Here is an 18,906-nt window from a genome sequence, read left to right as displayed (position 1 = left end):
CCCAGAAAAGGCAAAAAGACCCCCCAAAAAATAAAATTACACTTAATTCAAATCATCTTCCCTGTTTGAATATTCTTAACAATTTATGGTTAAAAACAAATACATGCTCTATATCAAAGGGAAAAAATGAAAAAAAAAAAAAACTTGGCTAAGAAAATAATGAATGAAGTGGCTAATTTGGAAATTCACAATAGGATCTTAAAGGTTTTGCTCTCATCCAAGGTAAGTATTATTTCCAAGTGGTTTCTATTTCTTAAATGTTAAGCAAATGGAATGCAATGCAGTCTGATAAGAAGGGAATCTGGTTCAAACCACTCATCAGTGCCAAATTTCTCTAAGCATTTATCTTATCAAGGTTACTATTAGTTAAAACTGATTTTACGGAGTTCCCGCTGTGGTACAGTGGGTTAAGAACCTGACTGCATTGGCTCCGGTCACTGTGGCACAGGTTTGATCTCTGGGACCAAGAACTTCCACATGCCACGGGCGCTGCCAAAACACAAAACAGGGTTTCCACTGTAGCTCAGGGGAAATGAACCCAACCAGTATCCATAAGGATGTGGGTTCGATCTCTAGCCCCACTCAGTGGGATCCTGCGTTGCCGTGAGCTGTGGTATAGGTCACAGGCGCAGCTCGGAGCCCACAGTGCTGTGGCTGTGGGGTAGGCGGGCAGCTGCAGCTCCGATGCAACCCCTAGCCTGGGAACTTCCATATGCTGTAGGTACGGCCCTTAAAAAGCAAACAAAACAAGACAAGATACCGAAGTTTACTGAGATCTAGTTTTTTTTCCTTTTTTTTTCTTTTTAGGGTGGCAAGTGCAGCATATGAAGTTCCCAGGCTAGGGGTTGAAGTGGAGCTACAGCTGCCAGCCTACACCACAGCCCCAGCCCCCCCAGATCCAAGCCTCGTCTTCGGCCTACACTGCAGGCCAGATCCTTCAACCCACTAAGCAAGGCCGGGGACCGAGGCTGCATCCTCACAGACCCTAGTCACGTTCGTTACCAGTGAGCCACGACAGGAACCGCTAAGATCTAGTCTTTGAACCGGAAAGCAGCGCGTGCCTCTTTTTGAGAGGATGAGCCAGTGCAAGTGCCTGCCAGACCTGACTGAACGTCTCCGCAGCGCAGGCAGGCAGGTCCCCTCACAGACCCACTTTCAATCAGGCGGTCACTTCTGGGCACAGACCCAGGAGAAGCACACCCTGTGGAGGGTGTTGCCATCTCGCCGAGGCTGGCGAGGTATCACTCCTTCATGTTATCTTTGGAGCCCCTACACCGGTCCAAGTCGTGGGTTATAAAAATGAACAAGACCAATGCCTGTCCTCACGGGGCTTACGAATGTGAAACCAAGACCCTTCCCTGGTAAATCGGCTGATTAGACGGGCTGGCAGGGGAGGGCTGAAGCAGCTGCAGCGCCGACCTGGCTACATCCTCAGCAGCCCTGGGCGCGACGCACTTCCTTCCAATAGTTATTCCTCGGAAGCGCTTACACCATTCCTTCTGTTGTCATTCTCGTCCCGGTCAGGGGCCTGAGCCCGTGGGAGCCCCTCTCGCTCTGGGGCAGGAGCGTTCAGCACTGATCCACGGGGCCCTCACAGCCCCCGCGGCCAGGGGCGCACCTCCCGGTCTCACAGGAGCCGGCTGGGGGCAGGGCAGCTCATAACACGTCCAAGGCGGAGGGAGAGTGAGGGTTGGGTGCAGGGCCCAGCCTCTGCACACCAGGCTGCCCATCACGTGCCAGCTCTAAGAGCCTGTCGAGAAATTCCCCGCACCACAAGAGGGGAGGCTGATGGTGACAGTACACATACCTGGTGGGCACAGCGCCTCGGAGGTGGGTTGGGGATGTCGACCTTGGTCCAGGCATCCTTCCTGATGCTGTAGGTGTAGAGCTCGTTGTACAGCAGAGTCTGCAGGAAGGAGGAGAACCGTCAGTGTCACGAACGCCGCCGCCACACGGCGACAGCAAGCCAAAGTGCCATCTCCACCACCAGCTCTCCCCGGGACGTGCTTCCTAAGGCCAGGCCCCTGAACCCTCTGGGACGATGACACCAGACAGCAACCATCTCGGCACCGCGCCCGGGAAGTGCTTCGCAGAGAGCTCTCGAACACAGGGCTTTCTGCGCGGCTCAGGGTTCACACCGGCTGGACAATTCATCAGCACTTTCCCTTCTCCCAACTCCTTCGGAATCCCAGCGCGTGGGGGAACCGCAGCATGCCGGCCCCCCTCACACAGGCGCCGAGGGGGGTGACCCTAAAGGTCCCGAAACGATCCTGGGGGCCTATCAGGGACCATGGCCCAGGCCCGCCCTGACATGCGGAGGCAGGCCACACAAGAGGGCAGTTAAAGGACCAATGAATACTTGATACCAGTGGTTTCAACTAATTTTCCTCTAACTTATACCCATGAAAACGTGGAGAAAAGAATAAAATATATACTTTACTTTTTGGCCATTGAAACATTCACCTCCGAAAAGGATTAACTCATCTTTCTCAGGATGCGCGGAGAGTGAGGCATTTAACCTGCAAGAGACAAAGGCAGATCAACACAAAATCCAACCATCGGATGCCGTGACTGAGAACCGTCTCCTCAGCAGCAAGGGCTTCACCGCCAGGGACGACGCTGATGCACACGACTGTGAAAGAAGGGCCTGGGCCCGACTCACTCCCCGTTACAGCAGCCTCCCGGGCACACACACCGGGAGGGTCCAGCCTGACTTCTCGCACAGCATCCAGCTAAAAATCATCAGGCAGGGACGTGGCTCGGTGGCCCTACTTAGGTGCCAAATTTTCTAGAACTGTCCTATTTCAAAGGTCTGTCCTTTTTTTTTTTTTTTTTTGCTTTTTAGGGCCACACCCACGGCATATGGAGGTTCCCAGGCTAGGTGCCGAATTAGAGCTACAGCTGCCAGCCTGCACCACAGCACCGCAGGATTGGAGCCGCATCTTCGACCGACGCCACAGCTCCCAGCAACGCTGGATCCTTAACCCACTGAGCAAGGCCAGGCATTGAACCCGCAACCGCACGGTTCCCAGTCGGACTGGTTTCCGCTGCGCCACAGCCAGGTCTGTCCTCTTAAGCCACCATCCGAGCCGTCCTAAAAGGCCCAGTGTTTCCGCACCTCAGTGTACACCCCAGTCCCTTCCACCTCGAAAATGCAAACACTTCTCTCCTTACTTCACGCGCGAGGACAAGGGAGTGGCCTTAAGGGCTGCAGGGACCTTCTGACCATTTCGGCAGAAGTAACAAGGGGCAGGGTGACCGGGAGGGGACAGACCCTTCTTCCAGGATCCCCTCGAACAGCGTTTTCCAAGGCACCGTCCGCCACACTGACTCCGAAGGACGCTTCTCAAAGGGAGATGGGTTTCAACACTGAAGTCTCAGCGAACAGAAAATGGCTTTTCTGCTGCGGATGTACTGCACACACCCCTTTCTACAGGAGGAGCGATTCTGCAGCAAAGAAGCCCGTGTGGAAACAGCACGCCCTGGGCTGCAACACCCCCGAGCACCTCCTCTCTGTGTCCCCGTTAAACGGCCTGTGAGCCCAGACGCGGGGACACGCACCCGTACAGAACCCACTCCCTTCCCCCGCTCTGTCCCTGCACTCCCACCCAGAGGAAGGAGGTGAAGCCACTGAGGTCACCCCCAAAAGGCCTGCACCTTGTCACAACGCAGCGCCAACCCCGCTCCCTTGTCAGGAGGCCTTCCTGGCCAACCCAGGGAACTGCCGTGTTTCGAATTACAGTGACGTTACACCTGGCTTTCTGGGCGACATACCTCAGAAAGATGTCATTTAAAAAAAAAAAAAAAAAAAAACCCTCCCTCCAAGTGAACTCCCTCTGGGGTGTTGTACATAAAAGGCTTTAAAGATCTCATCTTCTTCTTCAACAGCTCCAATGACAAGTTCCTGCTGTGGCTCCTGGGTTAAGAACCCTACTAGTATCCATGAAGACTTGGGTTCAACCCCCAGCCTCACTCAGAGGATTAAGGATCCGGCCTTGCTGTGAGGCAGAGCGTAGATCACAGAATCGGCTCAGATCCGGTGTGGCTGTGGCGGAGGCCGGCAGCTGCAGCTGATAATTCAACCCCTAGCCTGGGAACTTCGACATAGCACAGATGCAGCCCTAAAAAGCAAAAAACAAAACAAAAACAAAAAACTGGGCTCAAATGAAAACGTCCACCCACCACGCATGACTGTCATGCTCGGCTTGGATGATAACCTGACCGACAGGCAGGAAAAGACCCCAACTCCTCACGCAACGTACTCGTCGCAGAGCAGGGAAAGCTGTGTCCCCTCCGGAGCTGGTCACCCTGCTCCCCACCTCCACGCGGTGACGACTACATCCCACGTGCGAGGCTGGCAGGGTTCGATGCTGGAGCCGGGCCTCCACTCAAGCCTCAGGGAAAATGAAGCAAACGAGTCTCAGACCAGACAGGAGGCTCATGCTGTGAGGGCACCCCCTGCTTCTAAGAAAGACACGCCTTCCCTTTATGGGTCATGCGGCCTCCCCAGGCGCCTAACTTGGTGCCCTTCCTGTCTCGCCTCTATTCTGCTGGGAGCAGATGTAAGAACTACAGAGCCCTGGATCGAATGACATGAGAACTGGAATTCAGAAGCCGAGGGGACAAGAGGAAAAAGAAGCCAATCAAAACCACAGCCTGCGTGGGAATTCCTGTTGTGGCACAGTGGGTTTAGAATCCGACTAGCTGTGTGGTTGTGGTGTAGGCCGGCACCTACAGCTCCAATTCAAGCCAAGCCCGGGAATTTCTTTATGCCCCAGGTGCGGCCCTTAAAAAAAAAAAAAAAAAAAAGCAAACCATAGCCTGCTCATTCCTGTTGCTTTCACGAGTGTCTGAAATCCTACAAAAGACTCAGGAGTTCCTCGCATAAACTACAAATTCATTTAAAACAGCTTAGAGACAATATACATTTCACAGTCACACTTTTCATGTCAGAATTTAAAAGCATTTTGATTGAATGTAGCAAAACGCCATCATGATTTTTAAGTTTCCCACCTGTGACAGTCACCTTAAAAACCTAAGCACTGGAGTTCCCTGGTGGCTCAGTGGGTTAAGTACCCGGCACCTTGGGTCCCTGCTATGACACAGGTTCAATCCCTGGCCCAGGAATTCCCACACAGAGTGGATGCAGCCAAAAACAAACCAACCCTAAGCACCAAGGGAAAGCTCACTGGGAGGCCACAGAGGTCACCAGGTGGAGGCTCTTGACCCCCGTCTCCCTGATGATGAGCAGCTGTGCCGGGAGGCCTGGTTCCATGTTTCTGCGAGACAAGAAAGCTGAGGAACCTCCTTCCCATGTTCTTCAGAAGTGGAAGTGAAAAATACGTTTCGTGGCAGCTGATCTGCGGGGCTTAACGATGAAAACGCCCCACGGGCCCGTTTACTTTGAAAACACAGCGTCTATCTCAAGCAGTGTTCCAACATCAGCCAGAAAACTGTCAGACGCTGCCCGAGTCCGCGTTTGCCTACCTGGGAGACGGCGGGGAGCAGGGCGTCTCCACAACCTGGGTCCTCCTGGCATCCAGCGTCTGGAAGTGCGCTATGAGAGCTTCCAGGTCTTCCTGCGGGCAGACAGGTAGTCACACGTGAGACGTTTTCTTAAACCGTAGCACGTGGCCAAGGGCCTGGGTCAGCTTTCCCAGCCCCTGAATTAAACCTTGTTCCCCCCCGAAATGCATGCAAATACCCAAAGCTTCCAGAACGCGGCACGTGTGTCTCTCCTTCCCAGCGCTCTCTCCTCCCTCCGCCAGGGCCTTCCTCTCAGACAAGCCCACCCAACTTTACACAAACAACTCCATCCCCCCCTGCAACCCAGGCCTGGGCTGCCCCACCAGCCTGCCTCGCTGTCTGCAGAGCAGAGTTTGGTATTTCCCTGTTCTTTTGTTTGTTTTGTTTCCACCTTCCTCCCACCTCAAGAACAAAACGTAAGCTCCAAGGGAGCCAGACTTGTCTGCCCGCTTAGAACACGCCTGCACGGCTGAGGCTCAGCAATGATCAGCTGCAGCTTATCTGTGTGAGGAGGTCTCCAACTTCACAAGCGCAGAAACAGAATTAGAAGTTAAAGGCAATGACGATTTCTGCGCAGAGCAGGATGAGGGCCCCCCACCCCCAGGGATGCACGATCTGTCTGTGAAGGGCAGATGAGACTGAGGTGGGAGGAAGGTGAGGGACACAGCAGGTCCGGAGAGCCCGCCGCTTTATCAGCCCCGGTGCTGAGAACACTAACGCCCACCAGGTGAGGGCAGCCAGGAAGCATCTGAGAGGAAACCTCAAGGTGGTGTGGCTGGAGGGGCTGAACGCAAGGAGAGCGCTGGAGAGCACGCGGAGCCCACGTGGTGCAGGTCTCCAGGGCAGGGGGAAGACATGGGGCTTCAAGAGGACGCTGAAAAGGGGGGGAGGGGGGTCTGGGTGACAGTCAATGAGGTATCTGAGACATGAGCTCTGTGCTGGACAGAACTCCAAGCTGTCCCCCAAGACCACCCCGCTTGGCCCCCCAGACGAGAAACAATGGGAGACAATGGGAGGTAACGCCCAACCCCATTACTGAACAGATGAGGGAAGCGAGACATGAGCGACTTAGGAAGACATGAGTATGGGAGTGTGGCCAAGAACTCTGGAATAAGAGACGTCTGGTCCAATTACAACTCCAAGCCACTGCACAGCTGTGTTACCTGTTAGCCAAACTCCCTAACTGGCTTGGTTGTGAGAGCACCCTCCTGACACACAGCAAACACCCATTAACCACTGTTTAAGTCGCCCCAGGTTAGGGAGCCCGTGAGTAACGATCAACAGGGAGCGGAAAGCTCGCCTCTAAGGTCACCGCTGATCCTGCTCAGGAGGAGGGAGAGACAGGAAGAAGGGGGTTACTAGCAACTGTTAGGGAACGTCCCGCAGTTCCACCTGCTGTCTCCACAGACGCTCCCAGCTCAGGGCTGCCGTGAGGATCTTCCACCCACTTTTAATGACTTGGACTGACGCTTACAGAGGCGCGCCAACTCGGCCCGGCAACGCCTGCGACCGCGGACGAAGGAGGCCAACCGAGGAGCCGGGCGGCCCGCGCGGGGGCCTGTCCGCCGGCCCCACTCACCTCCTCCTTCCGCGAGCGCTTGGACACCTTCTTCTCCATCTTGGCGGCCGTCTTCTCCGCCCCGCGGCCCTTCTTCTCCTTCTTCCCCTTCTTGCCCATCTCGCCGGGTGCGAACAAGCGCCAGGGCCGCGCCGGAACAGTAGCTGAGGAGCGGGTGGCCGGAGGCGCGCCGGAAATACGCTCTGGGGGCGGCGCGTGGAACTCGTCACTTCCGGTCAGGCGCGCATGCGCCTCCAGGTGCGTGGGCGGGCCTGGTGCCCTGGAGGGTTGCTTCCGTGATTTTTGGAAATGGCTTCGGGCTGTGAGTGGCGTCACCCCGTCCCCTCCGCCCGCACCCCCAGCCCTCTCCCGTCTCCCGGGACCCGGCCACGTCTGCAGGCCGGCCTCAGTGTTCACTGTATTTATGCGCGTTGTTAACCCTTGCAAAGTGACCTAGTTGGCTGACTCAGTGAATGAGCCGCGTTTAGTCTACGGCGGACCCTTACGCAAATCAGGTGATTGCTGTGGCTGCCAGCTCGAAGAAGCTCATAGGTTCTAGGATTCACAGACCCTAAGCGAAGGCACTCGCTTCTCCACGTAAAAACAAATCAGAACAAAAACACCAGGTAACTGTTAAGGGCTGAGGATGCTGTGCTCAGCAAGAAAAACAGCGCTGCCACTCCGCCTTCTAGGTGACTGTCCTCAAGTGTCCTGTGTTAGGGGACTTGTTTCTCCATCGTCGACGCGGCAGGGCTAGTGACACCCCCTCCAAGGGCTGTTTTCCAAGGCTGAGAGACCAAAACCGCCTGCCAGGATTCAGCTCAAAACACCGTGGTAAATGGGAAAAGCCATATGTAGGACATGGACTGCTGTAGTTCAGACAGCAAAGCGAAAAACGCTTCTCCTTGCTGAGCTGTCATCTTTGGGCTTGTAATTAAGGAGAAAGAACAAATTAAGAACAAGCACGAACATTGTGACAGGGAAAGCATAAATGAGGAAATTATCTCCTTTCCTACTATGTAGGTGAACCACGCAAGGCTCAGCCTTAAATCACTTTATGCCTTATACCAAGGGGGAGGGGGGTGGTGGGAGTTTGGGATTAGCAGATGCAAACTATTGTATATAGAACGGATAAACAGCAAGGTCCTCCTGTTTGGCACAAGGAACTACATGAAAAAGCCTGTAATAAACCATAATGGAAAAAAGTAAAGATATATCTGAATCACTTCTCCATACAGCAGAAATTAACACAACATTGTAAATCAACTATAATTTTTAAAGGCGCTCCCATTGTGGCTCGGTGGGTTAAGAACCCAACTAGTATCCATTAAGGTGTAGGTTCGATCCCTGGCCTCGCTCAGTGGGTTAAGGATCCAGTGTTGCCACACGCTGCAGCATAGGTCCCAGGTGGTGCTCAGATTTGACGTTGCTGTGGCTGTGGTGCAGGATGGCAGCTGCAGCTCTGATTCATCCCCTAGCCTGGGAATTTCGTATGCTGCAGGTGTGGCCATAAAAAGAAAAAAATTAGTAAATCAAAAAAAAAAAAAGAAAATCGCCTTCATCCAATCAATTTGCTAAGCACTGAGCAGCCAGACAGGAATGCTTTTTCAGCCAACTCCAAGCCTTTTCCATAAATCCAGTCTTTAAGGAAAAATAAAATAAAAATTGAACTATTGGTGGAAGGAAGATAGAAAAGGATTCAGGATGCGGCCAACCTCTGCACTGATTGTAGGAGAATGAGAAAACATTTGTGAAGATAGAAGAAAGACCCAGCTAGAAGCAGATTAGAGAGGAAAAGCAGAATTTCATGGGAACCTGGCTCCTGAGCCTGCAGACATAGCACCTTCAGCAATGAGCTACGAATGGCCATAGCCTCACTCTTGGCCCTTGGAAAGCGTTCCTTTCCCTCCAGTGCAATACGACACTAAGAACATGCTTGACCCTTTTGTGTTTTTGTGAGAATTTTGGGTAACCTGGAGGCAACACACTTGAAACAAAATGGCCCTTCAGTCTCTGCACATCTGTCTGCAGTGCATTACAGTCTTGGCCTCTTACAAGCTGCGAGAGAGGGAGTTGTTCCCCACAGGAGATTTGGAAGGATCTGGTAGATACAGGATTTAATACTTTTATTATCCGAAAGAATTTTGAAGCCAAATTGGAAGGCTCTTGGATTTATATGTGTCACGGTGATTTACGTGAGGTTGAAACCCTCATTACCAAGAAAGGAACATTTAAAATGAGATCAGACTCCTAAAATAGTAAAAAGATTAAATACAAGGTCCTATTTTAGTGAAATTCACACTGTTGAAATTTTAATGGACAATTCTAAATCTATCATCAATTTTGTGTCTTTTGTGTGTTCACGCGCCCTCTGCTGCCTGCAAGCTGAAAACCAGAAGAGAAAAAAATCATGCATGTAATGGCTAATTACCCCCATTGCAAATAATCCATATAATTGGGATTATCTCCCAAGTGTGGTACAGGAGAAAAGGTACTTTGTGCATTCCCGCCCGGAAAGTGAAAATATTATACCTGCCCACCTACTACAGAGAATTCTTGAGAGAATAAAGTGGAATAATAACGCTTGGATTATGACGGAGCCTGATAACATGCGAAAATAGAATGTGTACATATATGTGTAACTGGGTCACCATGCTGTGCAGTGGAAATAAAATTGTATTGGGGAAATAACTATTTTTAAAAATAATAATAAAAGCATGGAGATGAGAAAAAGAATTTAGCAGAAAAAAAAAAACTCTTGGAAAGGTAAAAAGCAAAATAGAAATTTTAAGAGATTCTTAGAGTTCCCATCGTGGTGCATCGGAAACGAATCTGACTAAAAACCATGAGGTTGCAGGTTCGATCCCTGGCCTCAAATCGGTGGGTTAAGGATCCGGCATTGCCGTGAGCTGTGGTTCAGGTCGCAGATGTGGCTCATATCTGGCATGGCTGTGGCTGTGGCGTAGGCTGGGAGCTGTAGCTTCGATCAGACCCCTAGCCTAGGAACCTCCGTGTGCTGTGATTGCGGCCCTAAAAAGCAAAAAAAGAAAAAGAGAGAGCAAGAGAGATTCTCTGTGCTGAAAAGAGAGGTCCTGGTTTTGAACTGGCTGATGACCGTTTCACTTAACAGCATTCACTGGATACCACCTGGGAACGAACGTGTACCGGGCCGCATGAGACACAGAACAAGACCCAGCCACCAGCTTCGAGGAGGTTTCGTTCTAACGAGACGAACAGGATGCCATTCTTCAAAGGCTTCACGGAGTGAAGGGAGGCACAGGGATGGGATGAGGGAAGGAGGGAGGCGACATCGGAACCCTTGTTTTGTGTGTTTTTGTCCAGTATTCCAGGCGGCTCAGGGGAACGGGTACATCCGGTCTCCATGGTAACTGAAAAGCAAAATTTTCTCCTGTTTGGGGTTAAAGTGTGATAAGGATTAGTAATTTTCCTCTTTTTCTTTTTTTAAAATCTCTATAGGGCCGCACCTGCAGCATATGGAGGTTCCCAGGCTAAGGGTTGAATCAGAGCTGCAGCTGCCGGCCTCCAGCACAGCCAACAGCAATGCAGGAGCTGAGCCACGTCTTTGACCACAGCTTACAGCAATGCTGGATCCTTAACCCACTGAGCGAGGCCAGGGATCAAACCCGAGTCCTTATGGATGCTAGTTGGGTTCCTTAATGCTGAGCCGCAACAGGAACTCCCAAAGTTATGTTTATTTTTCTCTTTCTTCCTTTCTTTTTTTTTTTTTTTTCCTTCCACACCTGTGGCATGGGGAAGTTCCCCGGTCAAGAATAGAACCTGTGCCACAGCAGTGACACCACCAGGTCCTTAACCACTGGGCCTCCAGGAAACGAGTTCTTTTTCCCATCTGCTGGGCCACGTGTCTAGTTTTCAGTTCCCTGCAGATGCCGTCAGGCTTGTCCCTAAACAGAGTACACGTCCTTATCAGTTTGTGCTGCAGTGGCACCGCCTCATAGCCTCAACCACCTGCTTGTGAAAACCTTTGAAAGATTTCACCAGGAGCGTCTTTCTCCCCATGGGAATGGCCTCTGCTTAACTGCGGGCACTGCGTGTTTAGGACACCCTGAGCCCAGATTAGCGGTGTTTAAGTTTTTTCAGACAACCCGAAGCAGGAGACAGATGGGTCCCAGGCTAAGCAACTGGAATCTGTTCCCTGGACAGAGAACCTCAAGATAAAACCTGCATCTTGCTTGGATAAAAGAGAGAGACCCGCTGTTTCTGATTCTTGAGGTTGAGGAGACCTCTGGAACTATACACTCGCAGAAAGGTCCCTCGGGGTCAGAGAAAGGAGGGCACTGACCAGAGGACTTCCTGTCAACTTCCCCGAGACCCTGTGCTAGAATCCATCCCATCCCGGCTGCAGGATGTGCAGGCAGGGCCCTGAGTCAGGCCAAAGCCGGGCAGGGCAAGGTGACAGGCCAGAGGAGGCCCGGAAGGACTGCCCCCACACAAGTGATTTAAACCACCTCCAAAGCACGCAGTGCCCTCTCTCTCTCTTGCTCTGTCTCTGGCTTTCTTCTCCCTCACCACACGCCCGCCTCCCCAGCCTGCCTGCGCCTGTGTCTTCCCACACCTGTCTTCTCTCTAAATGAACACCTATTTGCCTCACTACACTCAGCCTCTTGGCCGAATTCTTTCTCCAAAGGGACACAGTTCTGGGGGACCTGTATCATGTGGTTAGGGTTCAGCGTTCTCACCCAGGTAATGCGAACTGAGGCTGCACCTCCAGGGAAAAGCTAGGACGTGGTTAGAGCTTCTAAGGGATTCCCTCCCGCCCCCCCCCCCCGGCCTCCCTGCTGCTCGGTGGGCGCTGGGGGGACTTCCAGGTGGATCCAGGGGTTCTGGGCAGCAGATGTATTTCTGCTGCACCCTCATCCTCCAGGCACAGCTCTCGGCATCTTGGCTTCACCTGCAGGGACTTCCCTCCTGGGTCCCCTCGGGGCAGCCTGGCACTAGCTGATCTTTCTCCCTGCCCTTTGAGGCCTTCAGATGACATGATACGTGGCACCACTAGCTTGTGCCCAGAAGCACAAGCCATCTCAGGACCCAACTTCTACCCAGGTTTTTCGTTTGTACTTCCCATTAGGGTCCTCCCTTGTGATTCGTTAACTTCTTGTTAGTTTTCCGACGCCTTTAAAAGAACCTTCAACATTTATCCAGCACGGGTAACTTTTAGGTTGTTTCAAATGGAAGGATTGGTCCAAAAAAACCCAATCCACCATATGACAGCCCTGCTTCAGGCTTGAAATGGTGTTTTTCAGTGTGTCGTTAATGTATGCTAACGTCTGTGTTTGTTTTTGCTTTTTAGGGCCGCACCCTCAGCCGATGGAGGTTCCCAGGCTGCGGGTCGAATAGGACCCTACACCACAGCCACAGCAGCACCAGATCCGAGCCACGTCTGTGACTCATGTGAGAAGTGACGTCACATCTTTTCTATCAGAGGAAACCTTGGTGACTCCATTTTGCTCTGGTTTCGGCTGAAACGCCCTCCTGCAACCCCCTCCTCATTACCTCTTCTCCTGGCAAGTTTGTTTCGAATTAGCCCATGGGGAAGAACGTGTGCTCTGACCTCACCCGCGGGAAGGGGACAGGTGCATCCCCTGCGTTAGGGATGAACAGGGAGGGTCTTTGCGTGCACTTTTTGAGCCCCCGCGCCCTGCTGCAGAAGTCAAGAGCCTTGTCAAGATCTCCCCGTGTTCACTGTCTCATTTCCCGACACTGATGATCCGAGCCACGTCCCCAACACCTACACCACAGCCCACAGCAGCACAGGCTCCTTAACCCACGGAGAGAGGCCAGGGATCGAACCCAAAACCTCATGGTTCCTAGTCAGATCCCTTTCCACAATGCCACGGTGGGAACGCCAACGCTAACTTTTAAAACTCAGGAAATGCGAGCACACGTAATGAAAGAGTCAGCCACACGCAGCAGGGCGAGTTCCCGCTGAGCGGTTTTGAGGACAGATCCGTGCTGTAGTTTTACTCACCTGCTCGGCTCACGAGGGCTGGGGCGCCTTCGTTCTGGCTGTTCTCCTTTCCTCTTTATTACCTGTTCCAGAGACATCATGGACAAGTTGATCTTCAAGTCACATCAGATGCAAAAAAATGGGGACAGGGCAGCACCAAAACCTGGACAAAAGATCAGGAAATGGCACAAAAACAGAGCCGTGCTGGGTACGGTCACTGCAACCCAGAACCTTCCGCAGCCCAGTGAGCTGGGAGCAGGCTGTGATGATGCCAGGATCTTGCCTGCTGCCCTGAGAGCCCGCAGCCTTAACTCCCCTCAACCTACCCAGACGCAGCCCAAAGCCAGCTGCCCACGGGCCGGGGTGGGATCAGAGGCGCCAGCCTAGACAGCATGCGGAATGCCAAACCTGAAATCAGTCCCTAAGGTTAAACTTAAAGGCAAAACTCATACAGTTCCCTTCATGGTGCAGCAGAAACGAATCTGATTAGGAACCGTGAGGTTGTGGGTTCGAACCCCAGCCTCACTCAGTGGGTTAAGCATCCAGTGCTGCTGTGGCTGTGGTGTAGGTTGCAGACACAGCTTGGATCTGGCATTGCTCTGGCTGTGGCCTAGGCTGACAACAACAGCTCTGATTGGACCCCTAGCCTGGGAACCTCCATGTGCCACAAGTGCAGCCCTAAAAAAAGACCAAAAAAAAAAAAGTTGACACACTAAAAAGGTAAAACTCCCAGACAAAATAATTAAAGATTTTGGTGACTCTTACAGCAAGTCGATTTTCAAATCCCTGTAATATCACTGTTTTGAGTATCTGGCCCTTTAATCCCGCCTGACCCCCGGGAACCAGCTCAGGTTCCAAGCCCAGGCATCTCACAGTCAGCAACACAGGCTCAGAATTCATCCTGGCAGCCTCTTAAATGCCAGCTGCCCAGCTTTGAAAATAAACCTCCTAATTCTCCAGAAAGAAATAAGCCTAATTCTCCAGAGGCGCCATTCTCCCAGCCATTCTCCCACCTGCTCTGCAGGGCTCTGACCCGAGGCCATCTGGAGAAGCGCAGGTGTTAACCCTTCAGGGACATGTGAAACCTGCCTTCTGGGCGCGGAGCTAGCCACATCCTCCTCTTCTTGACCACATGTGTGAATGGTGCAGTTCACATAAAACGTGGGAAACGCAGCAGAGCCCTCTGCATCAAAAGCTGAGGGCCGGACGTTGTGAGAGTCACTCAGAAACTGGACTGGAGAACTGCCTAAGCGTTGCCCAGTATTTCAGAGACATGGCAGAAATAACATTCGTGTTATCTGATTTCTGAGAAAGTCAAGATTTTCCCATTAACGCAGTTCCCCTCATGGTCCTGAGACCATGATAGAAAGCATGGCTCTTTCCTTATCCACCTGCCGTATCTCCCTCCCCTGGAGGCCAGTCTCCCTTGGCCTACGTCTGACTCACCTGTGTATCCCCAGGACAGAGAGGTTGCATCATTTGTAAATGTTCATGAATTATGAATACCCCCCCCCCAGCAGGACACAGTGTAACGTGGAGAACATTTGTCCGGTCGGGAAGGACTGTTTCGCTTGTGCAAATATTTTCGGTACAATAATGTCCTGTCCATGGACTGTTCATCCCCAAAGACCAAGAACCACACAGGTTCGAAATCAAAACTTAAGGGAGGAGTTCCCACGGTGGCGCAAGGGGATCAGAGGTGTTTCTGGGGCTCAGGGCCGTGGGTTGGCTCCCTGGCCTGGGGCTGTGGGCTAGTGATGTGGTCAAACATAAAAAGATGCCCGCTCATCACCAAGAACAAACATCTCAGTGCTTTTAGTGCTTTTCTAGGTATGGAAAGATGCCAGGATCGGGGGGCATGGAAGCTTTTCCTTAGATATGTAACGTAACGATGTGGGGGCCTGGGGTATCTGAAGCCTCGCTTCCTGTGTTTCTCCAGCCTGACTTCCCCTCAGGCTGCACTGCCGGGGGGCGCGGCAGAGGTCAAACATTTGGGGAAGAAAATTCTCCCTCCCCCGCCCCTTCCTTTCTTTCTTTCTTTTTTTTTTTAGGGCTGTGGGTTATGGACGTTCCCAGGCTGTGGGTCAGATCGGAGCTGCAGCTGTCACCCCACAGTCTACACCACAGCCACAGCAACTAGGGATCTGAGCCGCGTCTGCACCACAACTCAAGGCAACGCTGGATCCTTAACCCACTGAGCGAGGCCAGGGATTGAACCTGCATCCTCATGGATACTAGTCGGGTTCGTTTTTGCTGTGCCACAATGGGAACTCTCCCTGCCTCCCTTCCTTCCTTCTTTCTTTCTTTCTCTTTCCCTCTCTCTCCCTCCCCTGACCCCTCTTCCTCCCTCAATGTTTTTGGCTCCAGGCTGAGAAGGAAGAGCTGGGGTGGGCAGAGGGGAATACAGCCTCCATGGGCCCTGGAAACACGATCAATGCTCAGAGTAAGAACACAAAGTAGGTTATTGCAGGGAACGGGTGGAAGCGGGACCCAGGCCACGTCGTGACGCTGGTGAAATTGCCGTGACATGCAAGGCCGTCTGCCACCAGGACCCCCAGGTGGGACGAGGCTCAGGGCCCTGCACATGGCATGGAGAAGTCTGCAGCCCAGTCTCTCAAATGACTTCTCTCTGCGACAGTTCAGTTAACTAGTGGCTTTATAAGTAAGGCCGATGCTCCACATCTTATGTCAACTGGCAGCACGAGTTCAACCCACCAGGAGATGGGAGCTCCGGCTGTGGCTCAGCAGGCTAAGTCCCCAGCATTGTCTCCAGGAGGTTGCGGGTTCGATCCCTGGCCTCACCCTGTGGGTTGAGGATCCAGCATTGCTGCAAGCAGCGGTGTAGGTCCCAGATGGTGAAGGTCTCAGATGGTGATCCGTTGTGGCTGTGGCTGTGGCTGTAAAAAAGGAGGAAAAAATAAAAAGCCAACCAGGAAACACCTCCACAGGTGACCAGGATGCCCCAGAGGCAGAGTATTGGCAACACAAAAGGCTTCGGGGCTTCAGGAAACTGTCCTCTCCCCTTGGAGCAGCTGGGCTGTGATTACACTGGCAGGGGACCGATTAACAGGACAAAACTAATCAAGGTGAATAGAGACCGGAAGAGCTGAGTGACTCACCCACGTGGCCAAAACCCTCACCGTAAACACCATTTTCAGCTAAAGCCACAAGAGCCGGTGAGGGTGGTGGGACTTGGGACTTGGAGGAGGAGGAGGAAGGTGATTCACAGGGAGAGGGAAAAGCTGCAAAAGCGAAGGTTTTGTCAATAATGGTTTGCGGAGACAATGGGCCGCGGGGAACCCTGCTCTCCAGGCCCCGCCCCGAGCTTCCTTCCCCGAGACACCTGCGCTATTCTTGACAGACGGCTGCTGACAGCCCATTCCTGGAACCAGCCCTCTATCTAACCGCTTCAGGCCCTGGGGGAGAAGTCACGGTTTCTTCCGGGCCTTTGAAGGCCTTGATGGTTCTCAGCAGGAAATAACCCGCAGGCCTGAGACGACCACGTGGGCGGCAAATTTTGTCCCCGTACATTAATGCATTTACCGTTACCCTCAATCCATCCCCGCAGAATGAGCCAGCAAGAGCAGTGCTGCAAAGACGTCAGGGTACAGGGGGTGCGACCTCGGGCGCCAAGGCCAGCCTCCCAGAAAGTAGGTTTCGGCTCAGCTCAGTGACACGACAACCAGCGGCCAACTGCGGTGCATGGCATTAGAAGTGCTTCCTGGAGTTCCCGCCCGGGGCGCAGCAGAAACAAATCTGACTAGGAGCCACGGGGTTGCAGGTTCATACCTGGCCTCGCTCAGTGGGTTAAGGGTCTGCCATGAGCTAGGGTGTGGGTCCCAGAGGCAGCTCGGACCCTGCGTTGCTGTGGCTGTGGTGTAGGCCGGCAGCTGGAGCTTCTATTGGACCCCTGAACTGGGAACCTCCATAGGCCGCAGGTGCGGCCCTAAAAAGCAAAAACAAAACAAAACAAAACAAAAGTCCTTCCTGGCTGGCAGGGGCCCCACCTTCCTGGGACACCGTTGAGAGTCCTTGATAAAGACCAGGAAACTTGTGGCTGGACAGCAGGGGCCGCAGCAGGGAAACCAGCCTCCCCCACAGGCACACGGTGAGTGTTCACTGAGTATCTGCTTCATAATGCTGCTGAGAGAACGCACAGAAAAAAGAGAAAAGCCAGTCACCACACTTAGCCCAGTAAAAATGACCACATACTGGAGTTCCTTTTGTGGCTCCCACTCCAATTCCATCCCTAGCCTGGGGATTTCCATATGCCAGGGTACGGCCCTAAAAACAGGACAAAAAATGGCCAAGCACTTACACCACAGCTGATCAACCAGGCTCTGCTCCACTCAGTGTGGAATCCCTTTGCTGTACACCTGAAACTCACACAACGTGGTAAGTGAAGTATAGTCCAACAAAAACTTAGAAAAGAATGAAAAACTTCTGTCATAACCTATGAGGGAAAAGAAAAAAAATGGTTATATGCATAACTGAATCACTTTGCTGTACACCTGAACCTGACACAACAGTGTAAATCAACTCAAATCCAATATAAAGTAAAAATTAAATTTATTGTTATTCTTTTTTGTCTTCTCTAGGGCCGCACCCGAGGCATATAGAGGTTCCCAGGCTAGGGGTCTAATTGGAGCTGTGGCCGCTGGCCTATGCCACAGCTCACAGCAACGCCGGATCTTTAACCCACTGAGCGAGGCCAGGGATCGAGCCTGCAACCTCACGCTTCCTAGTCGTATTTGTTAACCACTGAGCCACGACGGGAACGCCAATAAAAATAAAATTTAAAAAAAATCACCAGGCACTCCTGCCCCAACCTTTCCCCACCTGTGACCTTGACGAGGAGGAGGCATTGTAGGATCTGCCATGGGCCTTACTTGATGACAAAAATAAGGCCTTGTGGGCACATTCCTCAAGGCAGAAGGGGGCGTCCTGTTTTCTCTTAGTTTCATGCCACCTTGGTCTGAGGGGCCAAGGCAAAGCAGGGACTGGAGGACAGGAGGCAGATGGGGGCCTGAGCTCAGAAATGGCAGGCAGAGCCCCCCAGAGGCGAGGAGCAGCCCGTGCTCCTAGGGGGCCACCAGCTCCCACGGCTGGGAGGCAGGCCCAGGGCCACTGGGCTGTGGACAGTGTCCCCACGAGGGCAAAGAGGCCTGAGAGCTGAGCTTCACCCCGCTGCACACACCCTCACGACCCCCAGCCCGTGAAGGTGCCCAGGGGTCAGGAGGGCCCAGGTCACCTGTGACGGGCTAGCCAGGCCTCTTCGTCCCCAGGCTCCTGTGGGTGGACACGGGTGGCGTAGAAACTGGCGAGAAGCAGGGAGCCAGCAATGCCGGATCTGGCCACCAGAGGGCGGCCCTTCCCCGTGGATGGGGGGTGCCATGTGACCCTGGCCTTGCATCATCTCCTGTGTGAGCCGGGAGGGGCCAAGCTCCTGGCTTGCCACCGCCGGCATCGGAAACAGACGCACCCCCACAACCTTCCCCGAGGACTGTGGCCCCACGGTTCTTACCCCGAAGGTCTCCAGTCCCCAAGGAGCCCTGCCCTGTGTTGCAGCCGAGAGGGGTGGGGACAGAAGGTGGCTGGGAAAAGTGGCTCTTCAGAACTCGCTCTTACCTCCCTGATGAATAACGTGCTGGCAGCTGCTTTTTTAATTTTTTTTTTGTTTCGTTTTGTTTTTTTGTCTCTTCAGGCCTGCACCCGCGGCATATGGAGGTTCCCAGGCTAGGGGTCCAATCCGAGCTACAGCTGCCAGCCTACACCGCAGATCAGATCCAAGCCATGTCTGCGACCTACACCACACCTCGTGGCAACACCGGATCCT

General features: G+C 52.9%; 1 protein-coding gene and 1 long non-coding RNA gene across 2 annotated transcripts in view; both read right to left on the bottom strand.

Annotated features, from left to right (window-relative positions):
• KLHDC4 (kelch domain containing 4) overlaps positions 1-7,395 on the bottom strand; it is a 44,943-nt gene extending 37,548 nt beyond the window's left edge. The window contains exons 1-4 of the mRNA XM_047792707.1: positions 7,106-7,395; positions 5,488-5,579; positions 2,441-2,519; positions 1,808-1,906 (exon numbers count right to left, since the gene is read on the bottom strand). Of these exons, the coding sequence (XP_047648663.1) occupies positions 1,808-1,906; positions 2,441-2,519; positions 5,488-5,579; positions 7,106-7,204 (369 nt within the window). The 5' untranslated portion in view covers positions 7,205-7,395. The remainder of the gene's footprint in view (positions 1-1,807; positions 1,907-2,440; positions 2,520-5,487; positions 5,580-7,105) is intronic.
• A 2,633-nt stretch (positions 7,396-10,028) lies between these two features.
• On the bottom strand, positions 10,029-18,757 carry LOC125133966 (uncharacterized). The gene is made up of 6 exons (XR_007136535.1): positions 18,322-18,757; positions 17,389-17,523; positions 17,078-17,213; positions 15,786-16,312; positions 13,092-13,153; positions 10,029-10,493 (listed from the first exon to the last, which is right to left on the bottom strand). It is a non-coding gene; the product is annotated as an uncharacterized LOC125133966 (long non-coding RNA).
• Between the last annotated feature and the right edge of the window lie 149 nt (positions 18,758-18,906).

The sequence above is a fragment of the Phacochoerus africanus genome, chromosome 8 (genome assembly GCF_016906955.1).
Source record: "Phacochoerus africanus isolate WHEZ1 chromosome 8, ROS_Pafr_v1, whole genome shotgun sequence".
In the NCBI taxonomy this organism is placed as follows: Eukaryota; Metazoa; Chordata; class Mammalia; order Artiodactyla; family Suidae; genus Phacochoerus; species Phacochoerus africanus.
This window is presented reverse-complemented; position numbering and strand designations above follow the sequence as displayed.